At 42.9% G+C, this 24,086-nt stretch overlaps 1 protein-coding gene and 1 long non-coding RNA gene across 2 annotated transcripts in view; both read left to right on the top strand.

The window, feature by feature from the left end:
• The window catches only part of LOC142102142 (uncharacterized), a 65,766-nt gene extending 61,390 nt beyond the window's left edge, over positions 1-4,376 (top strand). The window contains exon 3 of the long non-coding RNA XR_012679217.1: positions 4,296-4,376. This is a non-coding gene — a long non-coding RNA (uncharacterized LOC142102142). The remainder of the gene's footprint in view (positions 1-4,295) is intronic.
• Positions 4,377-8,584: 4,208 nt separating this feature from the next.
• Positions 8,585-23,590, top strand: LOC142102138 (uncharacterized). The gene is made up of 3 exons (XM_075186785.1): positions 8,585-8,684; positions 18,765-18,880; positions 20,018-23,590. Exons 1-3 carry the CDS (start codon positions 8,603-8,605, stop codon positions 20,963-20,965), a joined length of 1,146 nt encoding a protein of 381 aa, XP_075042886.1. The 5' UTR covers positions 8,585-8,602; the 3' UTR covers positions 20,966-23,590.
• Positions 23,591-24,086: the final 496 nt, after the last annotated feature.

Raw genomic sequence — 24,086 nt, 5'->3', positions numbered from 1 at the left:
AATACTTAATGTTCTGCATTTTACCTAGTGACATAAGTCACATAACTGAGTTATTTCCTGAGGTAATTTTCGTGTATGCCTAAATACTAAGTAATAGTGAAGGGTAGTCCATCCACGAGGATTTCTGGGATTATCAACAACCAATGTTCCACATAATGCAACAGGGACATTCTACAAACACTACCTTTCCATGACTTGTTCCAATGCAGACTCTTTAAACTTTCAGCTTCAGCACGGAATGTGATTACTGAAAATGTGGAAGTTCCAGCGACAAAAGACATTCTTAAAATACCTCTTAGCGGCAGTTGCGACAGAAACCTCCGCTTGCTACAGATAAAAAAATATAGTGTAGTGAGGATTGACATAAGCAAAAAGGATAGAAAAAACCCCAAACAAACATAAAACACATATGACAAGTAAAGATCTTCATGTGTTTTACCAGGAAGTCACTTACAAAGATGATGTTGCCAAAGTCTATGGGCAGCACAGTGGCCTAGTGGTTAGCACTTCTGCCTCACAGTACTGGGGCCATGAGTTTGATTCCCAACCATGGCCTTATTTGTGTGGAGTTTGTATGTTCACCCCGTGTTTATGTGGGTTTCCTTCCACTGTCCAAAAACATACTGGTAGGTGACTGGCTGCGATCAAATTGACCCTAGTATCCCTCTCTGTCTGCGTGTGTATGTTAGGGAGTTTAGACTGTGAGCTCCAATGGGGCAGTGACTGATGTGAGTTCTCTGTACAGCGCTGCGGAATTAGTGGCGCTATATAAATAGCTGATGAAGTAGAAGTCTATCCTGGTTCTACACGGAGGTTGGAGCACTGATAGGCCCTTACCAGACACATCCTGCCCATTGCTAGCGGTGCTCTTGAGTATCTCCTAAAATCAGTGGTTGAAGTGGAAATTTAGAAGTGGTGGTATGGAAAATATAGCAAGGTGGCTGAATAGTTAGCACTTCTGCCTCACAGCGCTGGGGTCATGAGTTCAATTCCCGACCATGGCCTTATCTGTGTGGAGTTTGTATGTTCTTCCCATGTTTGCGTGGGTTTCCCCCGGGTGCTCCGGTTTCCTCCCACACTCCAAAAACATACTGGTAGGTTAATTGGCTGCTATCAAAATTGACCCTAGTCTCTCTCTCTCTCTCTCTCTCTCTCTCTCTCTCTCTCTCTGTCTGTGTGTATGCTAAGGAATTTAGAATGTAAGCTCCAATGGGGGAGGGACTGAAGTGAATGAGTTCTCTGTACAGCGCTGTGGAATCGGTGGCGCTATATAAATAAATTGTGATGATGATGAATGGAATTTGATAGTTTTACAATGAAGGCTGTAGGAGAAGTGTGGCATATCACTGTATATCATCCTAGTTCGAGCACTAACTAAGACACAACGAAGGCTGCAATAAATTTGGATGCCGCAAATGATGCAAAAAAACACTTAAAATATGTACAGTAAGGGGTCGACTGCCTACTGCAATATACAGTCTCTATGTTCACGATGGGCAGGGACACTACATAGGGTACATTATTAAAGTTCAAACCACAGTTCGAAGTAGATTTATACGTTTTAAGTAGAAAGAATAGACCTCATTATATACAATCGTGGCGTTGTTGAACAGTAGAAAGATTTATTGTTTTGGAAAATCCAGAACAAGATGATTATCTAGTGACCGAGGGCTTTTAGAGGTCTCAGCAAGTGCTTACAATGCAATGTTCAAACTTAATACAAGAGTGCCACTTTGTGGATGCAGTCAGACATGCAACGTACATGCAATATAAGAGAAGCCATGTCAATTCTAGACGGAACACAATGTAACTACTCTAAAGGAAACTGGAAGGCTTAAACTAGTCAGAATAAACTATGAATTAGAAAACAAAAAGAAATAAAACATAAAATCATGGGAATGAATTATACAGCTGAAGTTTAGCATCAGAAAAATATTAAACTGTATTGAAGATACATTTTACCGTACACCTGTCACCTAGTGGGTGGGAAGCTGTACCAATATACATGAGAACACAACCTAAAAGTTCAGTAGGAATCAGTAACTTCACTAGAGCATTAGGCCTACCATGTTACCGTTTGTCTTCATTATATAAATATCTAATACAAGTTAACCCGTGCATGATACTCATGCATTCTAGTCAAATCAAGCTACTTAAGGTGTTAAAAAGGTTCTTGTCATGCATTTGGGCCTAGCCCAGGCCTCCTCAGGGGAAGAGCGTTACTTCCCGTCGCAAGCGCCCTTTTTTAACGTGGTTTTGTCCACATGTCACCACCTCATCTTTTTTCTCCATCACCTCATCCTTCATCTTCATCGCCACATCCTTCATCAAGCTACTTAAGGTGTTAAAAACTCCCCACTGTCACCCCCGGCAACCACTCCCGACTGTCACTTCTCCTTCAAGAAATATATAGGTTAGTGTATAACTCTGCCCAGCAGGTGGCGCTGCAGCTTGTTGTTTTTTTTTTTCACACACGCCACTAGTCATTTATATAGTAGATATATAAGCCTAGCGGCGTGTGTGTGTGGAAAAAACTATTTTCTCAGAAAATTGACCAGAAATTCGGTATACTGACATTATTTGACAAAAAAATTATAATAGTGAAGTCAGTTAACTTCCATCATCCCCCCTTCCCCCCGTGGGAGGGGTAGTAAAGGCTAAACTTACGAGTTGAGGGCTCAAACTCTTGACCGTGTGGGTATTTATTTACCAGAGCCTGTGTTTGGTCATGGACAATTGTATGTCGCATTTTCACGAGTACGGAGAAGCAGTGATGTAAAAGTGCAGGTTATGAATACTGCCCTTCAAGGAAGACTGATTGAGCACAGCGATAAGGTGTTTAGCAGAAACGTTGTGTATCGAGAGGTTTTAGAACAGTAAGACGATGGAGATTAAGGATGTGGCGATGAAGATGAAGGATGAGGTGATGGAGAAGAATGATGAGGTAGTGACATGTGGACAAAACCCTTTAAAAAAGGGCGCTTACGTCGGGAAGTAACGCTCTTCCCCTGAGGAGGCCTGGCCTAGCCCCAAATGCATGACAAGAACTTTTATAACACCTTAAGTAGTTTGATTTGACTAGAATGCATGAGTATCATGCACGGGTTAACTTGTATGTAAATATTTATTTAGCTCATGTATAATTGCAGATGCCCTCCACCATAGACTGCTGTCTGCTGGTGTCTGTGGGGCCTATTTATCATTGGGAGATAACTCATTTCGCCAGAGTTAGGGCTTTTCTCAATACATCACGAGTTCTCCCGACTAAAACATGTGGAAGCCTATTTCCCATGAACAGTGGCTAAAGCCCTCTTATTGCTACTGCCATCTCAGGGTGGTGATAGCACTGGATAATAGGGGAAAGCATGCTTAATTTATTTAGTTAAATAAAGCATTTTTACCAACCAGTGTCCCAGGCAATTATTTTTGTAAATATATGTTTTAAAAAAAAAAAAATATTATTTTTTTTTAATTTGTTGAACTGTTTATGTGAAGTGAAAATGGAAGTCTAGGGTAAATGTATCAAGCTGCGAGTTTTCCGTTGGGTTTGAAAAGTGGAGACGTTGCCTATAGTAACCAATCAGATTCTAGCTATCATTTTGTAGAATGTACTAAATAAATGATAGCTAGAATCTGATTGGTTTTTCAAACCCACCAAAACACAGCTTGATACATTTACCCCCAAGTCTGGGCTATGTGAACCAGCAATGCCCGGTCACCAGGGCCGGAGTAACCCGAGGTCTAACCGGGCTACAGCCCAGGGGCCTCGGGCATCCAGGGGACCCATGACAGTGCTCAGCGGCATTATTGATCAGTGCGGGGCGGGGGCGCCACCGACCCGATCAATGCTGCTGAGCCTGTCACTGTAGTCCTTCCGCGGCACTCAGTAATCTCCTTACTAAGGAGATCTCGTGAGTCTCACTCTCAGGAGATCTCCTCAGTAAGGAGCATACAGCGCACCACGGCAGGACTACAGTGACAGGAGGAGAACAGAAAGAGGTAAGTGCTCGGGGAAAGATGGCGCGCGGCTCACATGGGGGGGCGGCTCTCAGGGGGGGGGGCTCACGGGGGAATAGTGGCCCCCTTTGCCCAGGGGCCTCCATCCCCTTAATCCGGCCCTGCCGGTCACCCATGCGCAGAGGCAGCATCACGAATATGCCATGGCAAAAATGGCATGATTAATTGTGGCGATAATAGATTTTTTATTACATTATCTATTTAAAAAATTGTGAATTGCTGCAAACTGTCATTTTTATTTAACATTCTGTTCTGTACTTTTCCCCTCTGTCTATTAGTTTAGAAATGAGGAAGATTGTGTTGGAATTTGGAAGAAATCGAATTTTACAGTGGAACAGGTTGTTTGGTAGAGGTGTGAAGTTCCAGTGATAGAATCTTCAAGTTCCTCTTTTGCTTCAGCATTCAGTGGACGGCATTCTTTTATACTTACATTTTGCTGAATTTATATTCATATTTACTATTTATATATCAGTTCATTCTGCTCTATGGTCTGTATGGGGTAGGGATTTCTGCGTGAAACATTTATTTATTATTGATTATTTACATAGTGCCACCATATTACGCAGCACTGTACGGAGAACATTTATCATTCAGGCCCAAGCACTCAATCACATACACAGAGTAGGGTCCAGTTTAGTCAGCAGCCAATTAATCTACCGCTATGTGTTTGGACTGTGGGAGGAAACCGGAGCACCAGGAACAAACCCATGTAAACATATTTACAAGCATACTAACTTTGGCTTCTTCCATGTACTGTGATTGCCCTGGATAAATTATTAATCAATTCTGGACCTATTTTCAGAATCACCCCAATTAATTTGCCCCTCTCTACTAGTGTTGTTCACTGCTAGTGACTGCTGTTCACTGTCAGTGACTGTTGTTCTCTACTAGTGACTGTAGTTTTCTACTAGTGACTGTTCTCAGACAGTGACTGTTGTTCTCTGCTAGTGACTGCTGTTCTCTATTAGTGACTGTAGTTTTCTACTAGTGACTGTAGTTTTCTACTAGTGACTGTTCTCAGACAGTGACTGTTGCTCTCTGCTAGTGACTGCTGTTCTCTACTAGTGACTGTAGTGTTCTACTAGTGACTTGTTCTCAGACAGTTACTGTTGCTCTCTGCTAGTGACTGTTGTTCTCTACTAGTGACTGTAGTTTTCTACTAGTGTCTGTTGTTATCAGACAGTGACTATTGCTCTCTGCTAGTGACTGCTGTTCTCTACTAGTGACTGCTGTTCTCTACTAGTGACTGTTGTTCTCAGACAGTGACTGTTGCTCTCTGCTAGTGACTGTTGTTCTCTACTAGTGACTGTAGTTTTCTACTAGTGACTGTTGTTCTCAGACAGTGACTGTTGTTCTCAGCTAGTGACTGCTGTTCTCTACTAGTGACTGTTATTTTCTGCTAGAGACTGTTGTTCTCAGAGAGTGACTGTTGCTCACTGACAGTAACTGTTGCTCTATGCTAGTTACTGTTGTTGGTTGACAGTGACTGTAGTTCTCTGCTAGTGAACGTTGTTCTCTGCTAGTGACTGTTGTTCTCTGCTAGTGATTGTTGTTCTCTGACAGTGACTGTAGTTCTCTGCTAATGACTGTTGTTCTCTGCTAGTGACTGCTGTTCTCTACTAGTGACTGTAGTTCTCTGCTAATGACTGCTGTTCGTTGACAGTGACATTTGTTCTCACTCATTCACTGTCATTTACCGTTAGTTACGGCTGTTTACTGTTAGCGAGTGCTGCTGCTCCGCTCTCTTATTAACTGCTGTTATCTCCAGTGATTGCTGTTCTGTGTCACAGGGGCAAGTGCAGGATTTTGGCAGGGGGGTTCCAAAATTTGCTTTTCACCAAAATATTCATACTGTATGTATGTATCGATACAGTTTAGATAGAAAACATTATAAATACGTTCTGCTCAGGAAAAGCCTACAAATAACTCTCCTCTTGGAAAGAGGAGCCAGCAGTTCTAGAAATGTTTGTGCAACAGTTTTCATATCTTACACAATATGTCTCAGCTGGAGAGGGATAATGGGCTTTTGTAATCCACCCCCCTGCGCCCATGGGACTGCATAGCTATTTAAAGCAATTGAAAGGAACCCACTTATTAAATTAAAATAGTCAATCTTAATCTACAGAGAAAGAGAGTGCCGTAAAGAGAGAGGGAGAGGGAGAGAGATACTGAGGAGGTGGTTAATTGATGTTGTTATTTTGCATGATAAAACATCTCCATCTCTCCCAAGTGTTTGAATCACAGGAATGTCAGAGCGGCAGATGGGGTCCTGCTATCCCCATTCCTTCACCCCTCCCTCTATACGCTATTATTTCCACACACTCGCCTATTCCACTCCTATCTGGAAAGAAGCAAAGGATTCATCCTATACCTAGCAATGTTTTGTTCTGATGGATTCTTTTACTTTCATGAACAGTTTATCTCTCTGGAGTATCCAAGAACCTAAACGGCATTTTCCCTGTAATCTGACAGTATTTGATTACTGTGGTCATTCTGGACTTTAATATTTTCATTGTGTTTTTGATAACTTTGTTATTCCTACATGATCTGTACTGTGTTTCTGCGTTTGTTATTGATAAGAGTTTTACTGTAAATGAAAATAAACAAATTAAGAAAACAAGTTAAATCATTTTTCATATCTCAAATTACTGGGAGTGGTGGAGGAAAGTGTCCGACTCCAGGGTGTGATTCATCGCATTCTGATAAAATATTGATGGGATTTTGGAGCAGATCCAGACCTTACTATAGTAATAACACAATAATAATAAAAACAAATAAGCAAACTAATAGGGAAATGTTTCTATTTGTGAGAGTAATATTAGTTTTGACCATCAAATGCTCGATGCTGAGAAAGACATTCATCATCATCACCATTTATTTATATAGCGCCACTAATTCCACAGCGCTGTACAGAGAACTCATTCACATCAGTCCCCATTGGGGCTTACAGTCTAAATTCCCTAACATACACATCAGTCCCCATTGGGGCTTACAGTCTAAATTCCCTAACATACACACACACACACACACACACACACACACACACACACACACACACACACACACACACACACACACACACACACACACACAGACTAGGGTAAATTTGTTAGCAGCCAATTAACCTACCAGTATGTTTTTGGAGTGTGGGAGGAAACCAGAGCACCCGGAGGAAACCCACGCAAACACAGGAAGAACATACACACTCCTCACAGATAAGGCCATGGTCGGGAATTTGAACTCATGAAACCAATGCTGTAAGGCAGAAGTGCTAACCACTTGTTTGATTTTTGTAAAAAAAAAATCAATCTGCTTTCTCTCTGAAAAAAAAACAAACAAACAATAAATGAAACAATAAACTTTGTATATAACTGACACAAATCGCTTGTATATGCGGCTGTTGAAATTAGGGGGTCAATGTGTATTGTTAAAGCCTATTAAACACATTTTAATTCTGATAGTACTAATATAAGGGAAGGGACCTGTACACACACTTCCTGATACTTCTAGTCAATGTGGACGTTACCTGCAGTGTTTAGAATGCTCAGTAAAATATAACGGAACTTTGAGAACACACATTGAATGCGCTGTCAGAGTAATAGGTTTTGCCTTCACTTTTAACAGGGTCCGTTTGTACAGGGCCAAAAACAAAAGGGACATGTAGCTACAAAAAACATTCACATCAGTCTATGTCCCAGTGGAGCTTACAGTCTAAATTCCCTAACACATAGAAACTCAAACACACACTTTAGTGTGCGTGTGTGTGTGTGTGTGTGTGTGTGTGTGTGTGTTTTTTGCAGGGATATCAGATTGTAATTCCACGTGTTAATTTTTTCGTTTGTTTCTCAAACTCGGTTATGTAAATAATTTCATACAAGAACTTGTTATCTTCATATAGTATTGTGTAAAAAAACTCAGATCCAGCACTAGATTTATTTCACTAACTTAATTCCTGCAAATTATTACATGATCAAATGTTGTTCTAGCCACTAGTTTCATGTAATAACTCTGTTCCTGCCAATAAGTTCACACAGAAACTGTTTGGGAACTCTGTTCTGACAGATTATTTCATACAGAGACTCAGTTCTAGAAAATAAGTTAATTCCTGCTAAGGATGTAATACAGGAACCTGGTTACTTTAAAGAATTTCATATAAGAACTCATATGCTTCAGTTTCACCAAAGAGAGACATGGTAAGGGCACTAGAGTATAGATAGGCAAAGGAGAGAGTTATAGTGTTAATCACTGTCCAGCTGCATCACCATTCATGGAGTTGTCTCCTAGGGGTCTATTTATCAAAGGGACAAAAGCCATAAATCCTACAAAAACTGGAATTTTCCACGGATTTAGGGCTTCTGCCTAGTTATCCTGGTGTTGACTAGTGCCAGCGGAAGCCCTCATCAGGGTGCGTGGGGGGCTTGGGATGGTGTTAGCTAGGGGAGGGACTGGGAGGAGCAGCAATGGAAAAAAATGTTTTATTGTCAAAATGAAGCATGTTTTCTTTTTTTTTTTTTAAATAAAGTTTATTCATTTATTTTACTATTTTTTTTGTCATTTTTTTATTGTATTTTGTAAATTATTTTACATGGAGCCTGATGGAGTCCGGCCTTTCCGGTCCAGTGCGAGCCGCCATGCTGAAGAAGCTCCCTGCTCTGGCCTGGCAAGCGGTAAGAGTACTGTTACATTGCGATGTCAGCCAGTGTCGCCAGGGAGATGAGCATTTCTCAGCTGCCCCAGTGAAGTCTTTTCGGTAAATTGCCCGATCGAAGATTTTCTATCGCTGCGGTAAGCAGCCATAAAAAAAAAATCTACATATTGGGGCAGTCTTAATAAACAGAGAATTTGCTGGGGCTATATGTCAATAAATGTTGATGATGACAGTGTTTATATTCACATCAGTGCAGAATGTGTAACAATATGGATAGTGCTATGGGGAAAAAAATCACATAGATCAAGTGATGTTAATTTATTGTAAAGTGGGGCAGCACGGTGTCTTAGTGGTTAGTACTTCTGCCTCACAGCACTGGGTTCATGAGTTCGATTCCCGACCATGGCCATATCTGTGTAGAGTTTGTATGTTCTCCCCGTGTTTGCGTGGGTTTCCTCCAGGTGCTCTGGTTTCCGTTATAAGCTCCAATGGGGCAGGGACTGATGTGAGTGAGTTCTCTGTACAGCGCTGCGGAATTAGTGGCGCTATATAAAGAGATGATGATGATAAAGTGTACAAAACGGCACTTACACGTTTTGGCAGTGCTTATTTAAGATTTGGGCATTTAGGGGCTGCCCTACCGTGAACCAGCTTCAACAAGTGTACTTGCTATGGGTTTGGAGGAACACCCGCATCAAAAGGCCATCTTGTGGGAGAGGTGCTCTTTATTTGAACATCCAGTAATTAACCCATAAATCAGTCATGCAAAAGGTGGCAGTAAATGGGCAAAAATGTCAATAAACACTGTCTGTTTACATAAATCTCTAAATAATTACAATTTAAGCCCTAGATCAAAGAGTGGAAATATCCTGCATATATATTGTCATTTCTGTTCCTGCACAGTTTAAAAAGGGAAATTGTTTTGTACAAATAAGATTGTATAGAACATCAGTGACTGGAAAGATATAGGAACCATAGCTCAGGTAGCTCATTTGTTGCAAACAGACAGTTTGCTTATTCACCCTGACACTGCTGTGTAAGTAATTGAACAAAAAAACAGATATGCTCACGTGAAAAGACAGATGTAGTTACTGCATGAGAATAAATCATATAGTGCAGGCATTGCGGAGACATAGGTTGTTGACATCTGGCAGCAGAGTAACGGAATGGATGGGTTAAGACCCTTGTGACCTCCCCAGCCCACTAAACACATTCCTTCTCCTAATGACAGCCAGCTGCCCCTTTATCCACCCAGCATTGCTGCACAGCCAGTGACAACCATCTGCTCTTCAAATCCTCTGCAGAGTATTCCTTACTGACAACCAGCTGCTGCTCACTCTCTCTGCAGAGCATTACTCCAAAGCCAGCTGCTCCCAGCGGTGTAAACAGACGCTTTATTCTTGCATTAGATCAGGGGTGGCCAACCAGCCAAGAGACCAAGATCCAAAAAATATCTATAGTTACCGCAAACCACACAGTATAGACACACACATACATACCGCACACACATACAGTATATTGAAAATATAACATCATTTACAATATCTCGAAAATAGAAAAAATCCAACATTGCCAAAATGTTCACAAAAATAATAAAAATCAGCAAAGTACAACTCTTACCTCACTGCTGTGTCCGAAGGTGTCCGGCAGAGGAGAAAGATTTAAAGGGCTACTAATAGTCTCTTCACAGTAGCTCACGCTGCTACTGTATCTACAATTGATGTGGAGGGAACTGTTGAAATGGGTATAAAAACATCACATAAATGGACTTCATGCCCATCAGACCTCCCCCCCCCATGCATATAAGACTTCCCCAATGTCCCTCATCTGCCCATCAGACGTCCCTACGTGCCATTAGATCTCCCCACATTCCATCATATCTCCCCACATACGCATCAGATATTTCCACATTTCCAACAGACCTCTCGACATGTCATCAGATATCCCTGCATGCCATGAAACCTAACCACATGATCCTTGCATGCCCATTAGACCTCCCCACATGCCCATCAGACCTCTCCAAATGCCCATCAGACCCCTCCATATGCCATCAGGTCTTCCCAATGCCCCTTACATGCCCATCAGCCTTCCCACGTCACCTGACCTCCGCTATCAGATTTTCCCAAATGCCCATCAGACCTCTCCACATGCTATCAGATCTCCCCACTTACCTTCAAACCTACCCACATGTCTCTTCCATGACCATCAGACCTTTTCACATGTCCATCAACCTCTCCATGTCTATCAAACCACTCAACATGCCATCAGACTTTCCCACACACCCGTTAAATGCCCATCAAACCTCCCCACATCATCACATGCCCCTTAAAAGACCATTCGACTTCCCCACATGCCCATCACTCTCTCCATGTCATCACATCTACTCACATGCTCCTTCAATGCCCATCAGATATCCACACATGCTCATCAAACTGCCCACCAGTGGCGGATCTAGACATTTCTTTTAGGGGGGGGCGCTTTACAGATTAGTCCTGACTCCACCCTTCTCTAGTCCTGACTCCACCCCTCTCCAGTCATGACTCCACCCCTCTACAGTACTGACTCCTCCCGGGCCTGCACCCTACTAAACTGTGTCACACAAATAAATGTATTTTAAGACCAAGTTTGTTCTTTATTTTAAGCAAAACACTAAATATCTATAAAATCACAACGAGAGCAACAAATAATGAAATAGACAGAATGTTCAACAATAACAAGAATAAATACAAATGCGTCTGATAAGACAGACGTGTCTGGACGAACGGAGGGATGGACCAATGTGTCTGATAAGACAGACGTGTCTGGACGAACGGAGGGATGGACCAATGCGTCTGAAAAGACAGGCGTGTCTGGACAAATGGAGAAAAGGTCCAATGCGCCTGATAAGGCAGGCGTGTCTGGACGAACGGAGGGATGGACCAATGCGTATGATAAGACAGACCAGCGACGTTTTGCCTTATGAAAGGGATATTGTACATGTATATGTATATATATATATATATATACATATATACACACACACATATATATATATATATATATATATATAGACACACACATAAATATACACACACATTATATATATATATATATATATATATATTATATATATATATACACTTACATACATATCTATCTATCGGGCCTGATCAACCAATAGGCTGATCAGGCTGCAGCCTGGGGCGCTGGAGCCTGGGGGGCGCAGCGTCGCCGAGATTAATTTTTTTTGTCCTAACATTTTTTTTTATTATTATGGCAGCGACGGGGCTGGAATCACTGTGGTCACGTGAGGATCAGGACTTCCACACCTCATGTGACCACAGTAAGAAGCGGGAACAACAGGTAAGTCCTAATGTCTGGGGGCTGGTAACAATGATAAAGGGGCAGGTAAATAGGCTAAAGGGGGCAGGTGAAGAGGCTAAAGGGGTCAGGTGACAATGCTAAAAGGGGGCAGGTGAAGAGGCTGAACGGGGCTGATGAAATGGTTGAGGGGACTATTTAAAAAAAATAGAGCAGTTTTCTAGGGTCATTAGAATGCTAAATATTAGTCAGGTGGGGTTGAAAGAGGTTTATATTTGATTATAGCTCTTTGACAACAATTTATTTTATTCCCAACATATGCCTGTGCTGTGGGGTAGTTTTATCTGGCCATAATGGACTGTTGTGTTTTGGAGCCTAATCATTCAGGATTTGTTAACATTGAGCATTATAATACAATTGCTGCATATTTTCAAAATAGGACCCCAACTTTATAGAAGTCAGCTAGAAGACAACAAAGCTGAAAGAACAGGGAACAGAGAAGAGCAAGAACTGGTAAGAGAGAATGCACAATCTGTCTAAATTTGAATGCTGGCAAATTCTCCTGAATATACATATTCAGAAGTATATTGGTGGGGTGGGGGGGTGGGGTGCGCTGCGGCTGTAATAGCCTGGGGCGGCTGGAACCCTTAAATATAAATATATATATATACGCACAATTGGCAGGGTTTGAAAGGAATACAAAAGTGGAAGTTGCTCAAATCAATTTATAGGCCATAACAGGTGCTGAAAGGATATGACAATGCTGAACTATATCTAGAAGCCTCAGACAAAGCATGCCAACACTTGGAATTACAAAGCAGTACAGTGAAACGCAGGAGGTAATGGGGCTGCATATGGTATCACAGAGTAGATCCCAAGTAGATTATCCTAGTAGACATCTGAATAATACCAAGGAGATGATCCTAGTAGACATCTGAATGATACTAAGGAGATGATCCTAGTAGACATCCGAATGATACCATGGAGATGATCCTAGTAGACATCCCAATGATCCCAAGGAGATGATCATGGTGGACATCTGAATGATCCCAGAGGGATGATCCTGGTAGACATCCGAATGATCCTAAGGAAATGATCATGGTAGACATCCAAATGATCCCAAAGAGATGATCATGGTAGACATCCAAATGATCCCAAGGAGATGATCATGGTAGACATCCGAATGGTCCCAAGAAGATGATCCTGGTAGACATCCGAATGGTACCAAGGAGATGATCCTGTAGACATCCAAATGATCCCAAGGAGATCATCCTAGTAGACATCCAAATGATACCAAGGAGATGATCCTGGTAGACATCCGAATGATCCCAAGGAGATCATTCTAGTAGACATCCGAATGATCCCAAGGACATGATCCTAGTAGACATCCGAATGATCCCAAATAGAAGATCCTGCGGAATTAGTGGTGCTATATAAATAAATGATGATGATGATGATGATCAGGATCACAAATATTTTTAGACCTATCTATGTGTACTGCAATGTTGACCAAGTATGTCTAAAACAGCCTAGTTGCCTCTCAAGAGCACATGGGCCCTTTTAGATTTTAAACTCTCAAGAGCAAGACAGTCTATATATTTGTTTTGTTTTGTTCTTGCATGTAATATCTGTTCACACTTCTATGTAGAACATTTTAAAATGCTGGTAATTTATATATATTGTATAATAATAATGATAGGAATACAAGTAAAATATTGCTGTGTTGTTTGATTGCCTTGTAACGAGTCTACAAAATACACATTACACTTTATTCTGTAATTCACTGGGAAACATTGTGTTTGTTTTGGTTTGTGCTAATGATCCTGCTCAGTGACTAATTCATCTCTAAACATACGCATTGCAAAGATATAAGCTGTGAGGTAGTACACACAGGCAGTGCAACAGCTTGTTCAGATGGGTGTATGTGCCTTATGTGAGATGTTTTTTTCATAGTGGGTCCCTGTTAAAGCTGATGGCAAGTATCATAAACTCGTAGAACAGGTAACAGACGTCTTCACCTATAGCAGCCATCTTTCCCGTAGGGCTGAACGTGCTCAAAGGTACTCGGATGCCCCCGGGTCTTAAATTGGGAGTAGTACAAGTTAATAATCTTACCGTAGCGCAGGCGAGGGCCAGGAGATAGAAACCGCAAAGTCCAAAATGGGCCGGCGTCAAAGGGTACAGTAGACAGCTGTAATGAGGTCCAGGTAGAGGTCAGGACTGGCGGCAGACAGCGTATCCAGGTAACAGGCAGAGATCAGGGTCACGAGCAGTCCAACAGAGTCCAGTAAACGAACCAAGGGTCATATATGAAAGAATCAGTCCAACAACAAGAGCAGAGGAACAGAGGGAAGAAGCAGGTCAGCAGACAGAAACTGAAGCTATAACCGGCAGGAAGGCTAAGCCCTCCCTGCCTTAAATACCTGCAATAGCCAATGGGAGCAAGAGGCATGCCCAGCAGTATTCCCCAGCTGGGGATTAACTAATTTACAGAGGAGGTCCATGCGCCAGGCTGTCAGCTGGCCTGGTCACAGCTGTAATGCACTGAGTGTCCCAGCCGTTACCATGGCCGGGACTGAAACCGGAAGTGATGCCCTGGTTGTCATGACAAAGGCCGAGATGTGTCAGGGGAATCAGAGTGAGTAGCGGCGGGGCCAAGCTGCCGCGGCTCGTAACTGTCCCTACTTTCTTTTTATTTATTTTAACACCAACATATTCAGCAACTCTGTACAATCAGAGAACTTTATTCAGGCACATCAGTCCTGTAATAAATAGTCACTCCACGATCCTCGCACAGCCAGCCGCCTGTCACTTCCGGGTTTGCGGCTGTGCCGATCACGTGACTCCCGCCGGGGAAATTCAAAACTCCCCCTGTCCTCTGCATATAAATCACGCTCTGACGCAAGCCCTGTGTCAGAGCAACAGGTTATATACCTGACTCCTGGCTTCTTGTATCTGCTCCGTGATTCTCCCTGCATCTCCTGTGACTTCCTTAGTGTACCAGTCCCGGCTTAAACCAGATTATTTTATTGGACCTACCTTGGCAGGGTTGTCTTCTGCTCCTGTGTACCAGACCCAGCTTGGATCTCCCTATTCTGCTGGACTTCCCTTTGGCTCAACTGTCATCTGCTCCTGTGTACCAGACCCGGCTTGGACCTCACTATTCTATTGGATCTTCCTTTGGCACTACGGACATCTGCTATTGTGTACCAGACCCGACTGTACTTCACTACTCCTTGGAGGAATCTCCGCTGTACATCTGACTTCGGCTACAGGTACCTTTTCAGTATCATATTGCCACTTGTCTACCTGTCTCTCACGTCTGTAGGCTTAGTAGGAGCCACGACCTGCAGTTTCTCAGCAGCCAAGTCCATCTTGCCTTGCGGAAGTTCTTGGTGAAGACCTGAGAGGCTGTTAGACTCCGTGCCCTGCTAAGCTAGTGCTAATACTGACTGAGGGACTCTCCTGAGCATAACAAGTTCCTGGCCCAATTTCATTTCTGTACCACATGCACACATAAAAATTGCCTACCCTCAAAAAGAGTTTTTACACGTAAATTGCATAAAAATCTACTGACGGGCAGCATATTTACTGATGCAGTGTCCTGCTATATCAAATATTTGTCAGTTACTGAGTAGTACTAAGTAGAAGCTGTGTCTACAACAAAAGGAGAAGAGATTATAGAGAAGTTACTTACAACGCTACACAATATTAAAAGCATTGATGTGTCACTGATTTATTACAATGTTAAGGGAGGATTTTGCACACGCAGCGTTTGCGAAGGTTGCAGGTCAACACGAAGCCATAAGTGGGGTCATATTCCCCTGCATCACATATAGTCATCTGGTTAATACTATTAACCAGCCGAATATGACGGGGGGGTATAGCACCAGAATGCTGCAACGCCAGGAAGATCTGCTTCAGTGTTCAATTCCCAGGGCTCAGCATCGACCGACCATACAATGGCCCACCAGAACATGCCCTATGTCCTAATAGGGCAATGTGCTTATGGTTAGGAGGGAGCCAATATCTACTGACCTCAACTTCTTTTCTTACAGACAGGTGAAAGGGTTGCTTCTCTTTTTACTGACTGTGCATCATCCATTTACAACTATTCCAGTTGTGTGTATTAGCATAAATATTATATCATAAGTCACTGCCTTTCTAGACACAAATATATCATTAAAGTGTAAGCATCAAATTTGGCCGTTCCATTGTCCACCAAGACTACGGCTCCCTTCATTTTAAAATGAAAAATACTGAACACCTATGTCACCTGAAGAGCATCATCATCATCATTTATATATATAGCACCACTAATTCCGCAGCGCTGTACAGAGAACTCACTCACATCAGTCCCTGCTCCATTGGGGCTTACAGTCTAAATTCCCTAATATACACACAGACACACAGACTAGGGTCAGTTTGTTAGCAGCCAATTAACCTATCAGTATATTTTTGGAGTGTGGGAGGAAACCGGAGCACCCGGAGGAAACCCACACAAACAAGGGGAGAACATACAAAATCCTCACAGTTAAGGCCATGGTTGGGAATTGAACTCATGACCCCAGTGCTATAAGGCAGAAGTGCTAACCACTACACCACTGTTCTGCCCACTGAAGATTGCTCGGGCCATAGAATGCATCCAATTGTAGGACCCACAGAAGGTAAACAGTTATAGAAACCAATTTCTACTAATCCAGTTAATGTGGGTCCCTGGAAGTCTAAATTATGGATAAATGTTGGATGGTATAGGTGGCGCTGTCTAAGAAACCTGCAAAACATAAGTTGGCACAAAGTTCCAGTAACACCACTATTGATAAGACATAAGAATGCAATCACTGAGGCACGCCATGCCATTGTAAAATCCTTGGGACAGGGTAACACATCATACCCCTAGACTGCAAGCAGCTCAGCCATCCAGAACCAGATGATTTTCACTAGAATGCAAGATGAGAGAGAAGCTTTCAGAGGACTGGAGTTCAACCATGCATAACTAATGGTTAAGTTTTATTATTTCCCCCCTCAGCCTTTGCAGCTGTATGTCAGCCCCATACTGCACAATGCTGGGATACTGCATCATACACAGAAACTATTTTCGGTGACAAGAAGTTTATAATGCATGCAAGGCAAATTAGCAGCATCTTAAATGAAAGAGGAAGATGAGATACACAAGCACAGTGGGAGGGGAGGAGGGGGTTGGGCTGCTGCCTGCCATTCATCTTCTTATTTGGAGATCTTCCTGGGATCACTAACCACACACAACCCAGTGGTATATGCACACATCTGCATTGCTACCTCTACAATGGGGCTCTCCTTTGTCCTCTGAGAGCTGGGGGGGGGGGGGAGGAGGTACCTGTGTGAGCTTTGGAGGAGGGGGCTTTCTATGCAAAATGGGAAAGTCTCACAGAACTGCTTGTAAACCTTTTGAAATTCTGCTACATGGAATGAACAGAGCAGAGTTGTCCTTCCCCCCCATGCAGAGCAACACTCTCAGAGAGAGCCTGCACATTACAGGCCTCCAGAGACTGGGGGTGGGGGGACATCAGGGCAATCCCAACCTACCTAATACACCCCAATAAATGAATAAAAGCTCCACACAGACTACTGTAACACATAGGTCAATCAGTGTCTTCGTGCAAAAGAGTGACTTGATGGCGTGTAGAGCAGAGCAGTGTTCCCACTAAACTGAGCAATCTGGAAAGGAAAGAGTTAAAAGGTCACTCTAATGAGGGCTCTACCTGGAAGTCTTGCATTCACAATCTGCAGGACGCTTCCTAGTAAAGCTGGGTACACACTACACGGTTTTCGTCCAATAATCGGCTCAATCAGCCGATATACGACCGCTCGTTCAAAAGTCGGGTCAGTGTGCGCAGTGACACAATGGTCGAAAGTCTGCCCAAATGGACGATTGTCGCCTCATTTGGTTGGTCGTACCGTTTAATATTTACGTTCCAATCTCGTTTCCGTTGTGTAGTGTGTATAAACTTCCGACCGATCCACAACAGTGAGTACGAAATTACATTGCTCACGACAACATGGCTGTAACAAGTCGCTAAAGGGACATCCGCTCTTCCCTTTATCGTCCTAAACAAGGCTAGTGTGTATGCAGTCCATGGACCGAGCAATCGGAACATCAATCGCATGTAAAATCGCTTGGCATAAAAAGTTCGTGGAACATTCTGTAGTGTGTACCCAGCTTAATATGCAGGTTTAACTCTATCATTTCCAAATTTCTCAGCTTACAGGGAACAGTGGTACAGAGTCTGAACAAGGCTCATAGCAAGAGACAGGTCTGACAATGTGACTTATAAGGGTTTGGATACAAGTGGAGGGTGGACAGAGGTGACAGAGGGCCTGGGGGATCTCATTAGAGATCTCATGCTGTAAGAGCAGTCACTTAGAGGTACAGAAGAGACATCCAGGCTGGTGGGTGATAGATCAGCAGGAGGAGGAGGTAAAGTTTGGGACAGGATGAAACTGTTCTTGTAGACTGAGAGCAGCATGTTGTGGGCGCGGCCTGGGAAAGGGGCGTGTCTACGAGGGGCGTGTGTATGAGGGAGTTCCTCGAGGAACACCTTGATTACTGCAAGAACGCTGCGAGGGGCGTGCCTATGAGGGGCGTTCCAAGGAGGGGGCGGGCGTAAGAGGGGCGTTCCAAGGAGGGGGCGGGTGTAAGAGGGGCGTTCCTGGAGTAATCGAGCCTGTGAGGGACGTTCTTGGAGTGGGCGGGCAAGTGAGGGGCGTGTCTGTGCTGTGCTCTCCATCTGCCCCGCTTACAAACATTCCACTTTTGTAGAGCACGAGGTGGACGCAGGACCCGGGACTTGCAGCCCCCGCATGTCTGCAGGACAGATTACCATGCCTTCCAGCCTGCTGAGCCCCTTCCCCGAGCTGGACACTGATCTGTCAAAGGTAACGGGGCTGTGGTAGTCAGATGTCATGTATGTGTTATACAGGGTAACTTATTGCGTGGCTGACTGTATAAGGGGTGCATGGCCGGGTAGCCTGTGTATAAGGGGTGCATGGCCGGGTAGCCTGTGTATAAGGGGTGCATGGCCCTGCAATGAGGTATCTGTATATGGGACACATGCATGTTGCTGCTTTGCTAACCCTAATTTTATATATATAATATATATATATATATATATTAGTGTGTTGCTGCTGCCCCTGTATAGGGTGTGCTGCTGGGATACCTCTCTATATCGTGTGCATGGCCCTGCAGAGCTGACTCTGGGGCACATGTGTTCTTTGGATAACTTTTTTTTTAGCCCATGATTCTGGATGTGTTATTGGCGCCTCATGTGGGATGATCTGACTGGTGGATTGTGGTTGAGATTGAATTTTAGATTGAGCTATAATTTTGGTTTGTGGAGTATCCCATAAGCCCAGATATTGTAACCCCCAACGAGCATGGTTGTCGTCTTGTATATTCCAGTGTTCCTGTGCAGTGAGTGATTCAAACACTATTGGTGCTTTATTTAACAAAAAAAAAGCCCAACATAACACCATGCCTAAGAACTAGGATACACAGCAGACTGTGACAAACTTTCTGACTGCAAGTCAAAACTTCTACATAGCCAGGCCCTGGAGTTCCATGCTTCTCTGGGGGCCTTTGTTCATAACCAATATACATATGTAAACTGCTTAGTGCTCTTGTGTGTGTTTATTATGTTTGCTATCACCTTATTTTGCTGGTAGTAGTTTGTCTTTTGGTGTCATACAGTATGTACAGATGTGTGCCATTACTCATTGCTGTAAACCCAATTTTGTTTTTTAACTTGCCAAAAAGCGCTTACAATCTAATATTTGTATCTGACTCGCTCAGAATAAATTAGGATATGAATTAGGTAATTGTTTTATACCATGGTGAGTTTACTGCAGACTGTCATTGACTGAGTCTACAGATGCTGTGGTTTTTGATGCACTAAAATGCTTAAACAGGTATAAAGTATTAGTTGGGGGGAAAAAAACAGGACCTTGCTAAATCATGATGTTGAAGACGCCTCTATAGACAATATACTTACACTTTGTCCCTTCTCCTCCTCTTAGAGTTTTGTATCCCTGCTGGCCGGGGTAAGCTTGAAAAGTCCCCATGAGGATCAGCCGAACACACACTCCTCCTGTCCAGTCAACCTCAACGACAGCTTGGAGAGCAAAGAAACCTCGTTGGATTCCACTGCTTGGCCTCTGCAAAATCCATGGAGCCGCGATTCGGAGTTGCCCCCTTCAAACCCGCTACGTCACATCCCCTTCCAAGCGGAGCGCTCTGTCAGCATGATTGAGGAGAGTAAAAAGTCTCCCGTCACCTCTAGAGCCGCCTCCTCCCGCTACAAGACTGAGCTGTGCCGCACTTTCCACGAGAGCGGTTCTTGCAAGTACGGCTCGAAGTGTCAGTTTGCCCACGGAACTGGGGAGCTCAGGGGGCTGAACCGTCATCCCAAGTACAAGACGGAGCTGTGCAGAACTTATCACACCATCGGCTTCTGTCCGTACGGCTCACGCTGTCACTTTATCCACAATGCCGAGGAACAAAGATTCAGCAGTGGCGCTAGGGGGCAGCGCCCTCCCGTCCTGAGACACAGTATTAGCTGCTCGGGGATACCCTCGTCCTCATCATCCTCATCCTCCTCGCTCTCCCTCTTCTCCTCTTCCCTTGCCTCTTCCCTCACTTCCTTGTCCCCCTTTTCTCCTGCCAGCCCGGTTACGCCCACTTCCAATCCTTTTGCCAGTGTCTGTCCTTCTTCGCCAAATTCCCCACCTGTCACCCTAGGCCTAACCTTGTATGGGCCAGCGACGTCTCCTCCTCGCCCCACTGTTCAGAACCCGGTGATGGGTGGGCTACGACTCCAGCTATCTCCTTGGAAGCGAGGGGACCCCAAGACAGCTGAAAGATGGGATTCTCTGTCCGAGCCGGAGGGCGATGAAGAATCCGAGTCCGCCTGTGGTAGTTTGCAGGAAGGAAAGCGCCTCCCAATATTTAGCTTTCTGGCAGACTGAGGGGCTTTATTCTGTTGCTCCCGCCACCCTATGCTGCTTTGTGCTCAATTACCACAATGACTGTCCGTGATATTGAGCACTCAGGCTAGAGCAGTAGTCCCAAGCCTGTTTGGGCGTAATCATTTTTTTTTTCTTTGATGGGATTGTACAAGACTTTGTTCCTAAATAACTTATTTCTACCCTGTACTAATTGGGGTCTAATTCTCCCAACTTGTTTTTAACTTGTAACTGGAATATGTAATCTATAAACAATGGCTGTTGTCTCGGTTACAAGGGTTGTAGACAAATGCAGAAGTCTGCAAAGCAAGAGTAATTCTGCATAATACGAAAACTAAAATGTGTTTTAGAAGTGATGTGGCCCATCTGAATCTAGTTTACAAGATTGGAGGCCCCAGTTCCTCCTTTAGATGTTACATATATATTAACTTAACCAGTGCTTGTCAAGCCAAACTCCAGTTAGAAGCATAAGAAACTCTAATTAATAGGCTTACTAAGTACACTATTTTATGAACGCCTCTCCGGTGCCTGAAAGTTCAATGTGACTTGTATTTTATATCTTATTTTACAACTCTTAGTTGAGACGTTTGTGCTGCAGATTTCTTCCTGTCGTGATTCTAAAATTGTATATTACAAAGTTTCTGAGCAGGACGCCTGGCTTGGGGCTCTTTTTAGTACAGATATATCTATTTTTGTATGTCTAAAGCCGGTGGTTATTGTTCTGATAACTGATCTTTTGTATTGCTCAGTGGACCATAGTGGTTCAGACAGCTAATAATTGTTCTGTAGTCACATTTAGACCATTCCAAGTACTCGTCAGTATTCTTACATTTTGAATCCGTTTGTTATTTTTTTTGAGAATGGTTACGGATGATAGAGTATAGTGTGAGACGTTCCCTGTAGGCGACCAGTGATCTGTTTGGCATCTCTGTTTGAGGTATGAGCCTCTCACTTGCACTGTTGATTAGCTGGTCTATTATGGGGGATGTTGGGAGCAGAATGTATGTGTTCTTTAAGAGCACCTAGTGTAGCTTACTTAGCCCCCTGTATACAGATGGCAGCTCGGAGTCTCTTAGTCGGAGGTCCGCTGGCACTGTACGTTCCCACTCTGGGGTGGACATCTGTTTTGTAGGGTTAAAGAGCTGACACTTTTGTAGACAAATTTTATGTGCAGTTAACCAAAAACAAAAAAAAACTTGTTTTACTCAGTGGTATTATATTTCATAGTAGTTTAATGAGGGTTTGGGGTTTAAGTCTTTTTAAGCTGCAATTATTTAATTTTAATTTTTAGGCATCGAGCTGTCAATTCATATGTATCCTAGATATAAATGTCAGTGCAGTGGGACTGAATTGAATGTAACCACCCACTGGACTTCTTTCTGGGTATTGGGTGCATGCAAAATGGGGTAGCAAAAAAATGTAAACTAAGATTTATGGGTAGATTTACTAAACCTTAAAAAAAAAAATCAGCAGGTTGGAATCGGATTCGAGCTATTTATTACAATCTTCAAAACAATAACTCGGATCTGGTTGCTCTTGGCAACATCTCCTGTGGCTGTCCAGGTGTTGTGAAACTACAAGTCCCAGCATACCTTGGCAGCCATAGTCTGGCTTTCACCTAGCAATGCATGCTGGGGCTTGTAGTTTCACGGCACCTGGAGAGCCACGGGTTGACCAGGCCTGATTTTGCAAGTTGAGTAAACCCTACCCCTTAGTACAGTGTTGGCTAACCTGTGACACTCCAGATGTTGTGAAGCTACAAGTCTATATATACAAATATATAGCAGCTTATTGCTGGAAGGATATGCTGGGACTTGTAGTTTCACAACACCTGGAGTGTCACAGGTTAGCCAATAGTGCCTTAGTATGTACCCTCTGTGTTGGTCCATGGCGCCTGTGATACAAATCTGTTAGCTAAACCTTTCCTTAGCTTCCAGTTCATGTAGCCTGAGCATTAAGACTTTGTATATGTATTGTCTTTTTCTTTATTTAAATGAATCCTACAATAACACAATCTAATGGAGCTTTGTTTTTACAACTGGGGATTTGGGGAATACTCGAGCAATGACCACAAGCCCAGTGTAGATATGTGTATGTAAAGAATTGGGGGCAGGTATGTATCCCAAAAGATCAAAATCTAACTTATTCTGTTTTAACTTTTTTTTTTTTTTTAATGATTTCTTAAAAGTGTGTAGACTAGTGCTCTAATGGGGGCTGACAATTGTGGAAGGGATCCGTAGCATTGTGACAGAGCAAGGGCTTCTGGGAAGCTTTTAGTTACTTTTCAACTTCACCGCAACTGAGTGAGACCAAATATTAATCTTATTTTAATTTATTTGTAAAGTTTTGTGGTATTTTTTTTTATTTTGCCCATTAACTTACAGACCTAAAATGAAAATGTGGAAGAGAATAATATAACTCCTGAAATGTTCTGTGTTGGCAGTGATGCGATTTGTTAATTTCTTTAAACTTTTTTTTAATTTATTACGTGTGAACGTTTTTTGACTTTCCTTGTAACTCATTTTAATACAACATTAACTTATTTGCGTTTTTTCATTTGTTTTCCTCTTGTTACTAGTTTGTGTTATGATCTATCTAATAAACCAAACGTCTGTTTGTTAAATTTAACAGCTGTGTCTTGGTGTTCACTGGTATTTTAAATTGCCTGTTGGAAACGCTGCTTCATTATATTGTGCAGTTCTGTGCACAAAATGTTTCAGTTCCTCTGCATTGTGCAAGGGAGAGGAGAGCAAATCTAGCTTTTAAGAGTCAAGATAATGGTTTTTAGGTAACACGCTAAATAGATCTGTCAATTTTGCACATGACCTCCTCTCAATTCATTGATTTGCCCAAAATCTTGCATCTTTGGAACCATTGGGGGTAAAGCTGGAACTCTAAAGTTCTTTAACATGGACACTAATAGCATTCACAATTTAATATAGAACACTTGTAAAGAACTCTACCCATTGAATATATTTTGACATAAAATTGACTGGCTGAAGCTTTTATTTTATTCTGTACACTTAACATTACGGAAAACCATTAAGAATTTTTTATGTACCTTACAATGGATGGCTCATCTATGAGGTTTGATATAAAAATGGTATTGGCACGTAATCACGTG

This window comes from Mixophyes fleayi, chromosome 9 (genome assembly GCF_038048845.1).
Source record: "Mixophyes fleayi isolate aMixFle1 chromosome 9, aMixFle1.hap1, whole genome shotgun sequence".
NCBI lineage: Eukaryota > Metazoa > Chordata > Amphibia > Anura > Limnodynastidae > Mixophyes > Mixophyes fleayi.
Note: the sequence above shows the minus strand (reverse complement) of the source record. Positions and strands in the feature narration are given on the sequence as shown.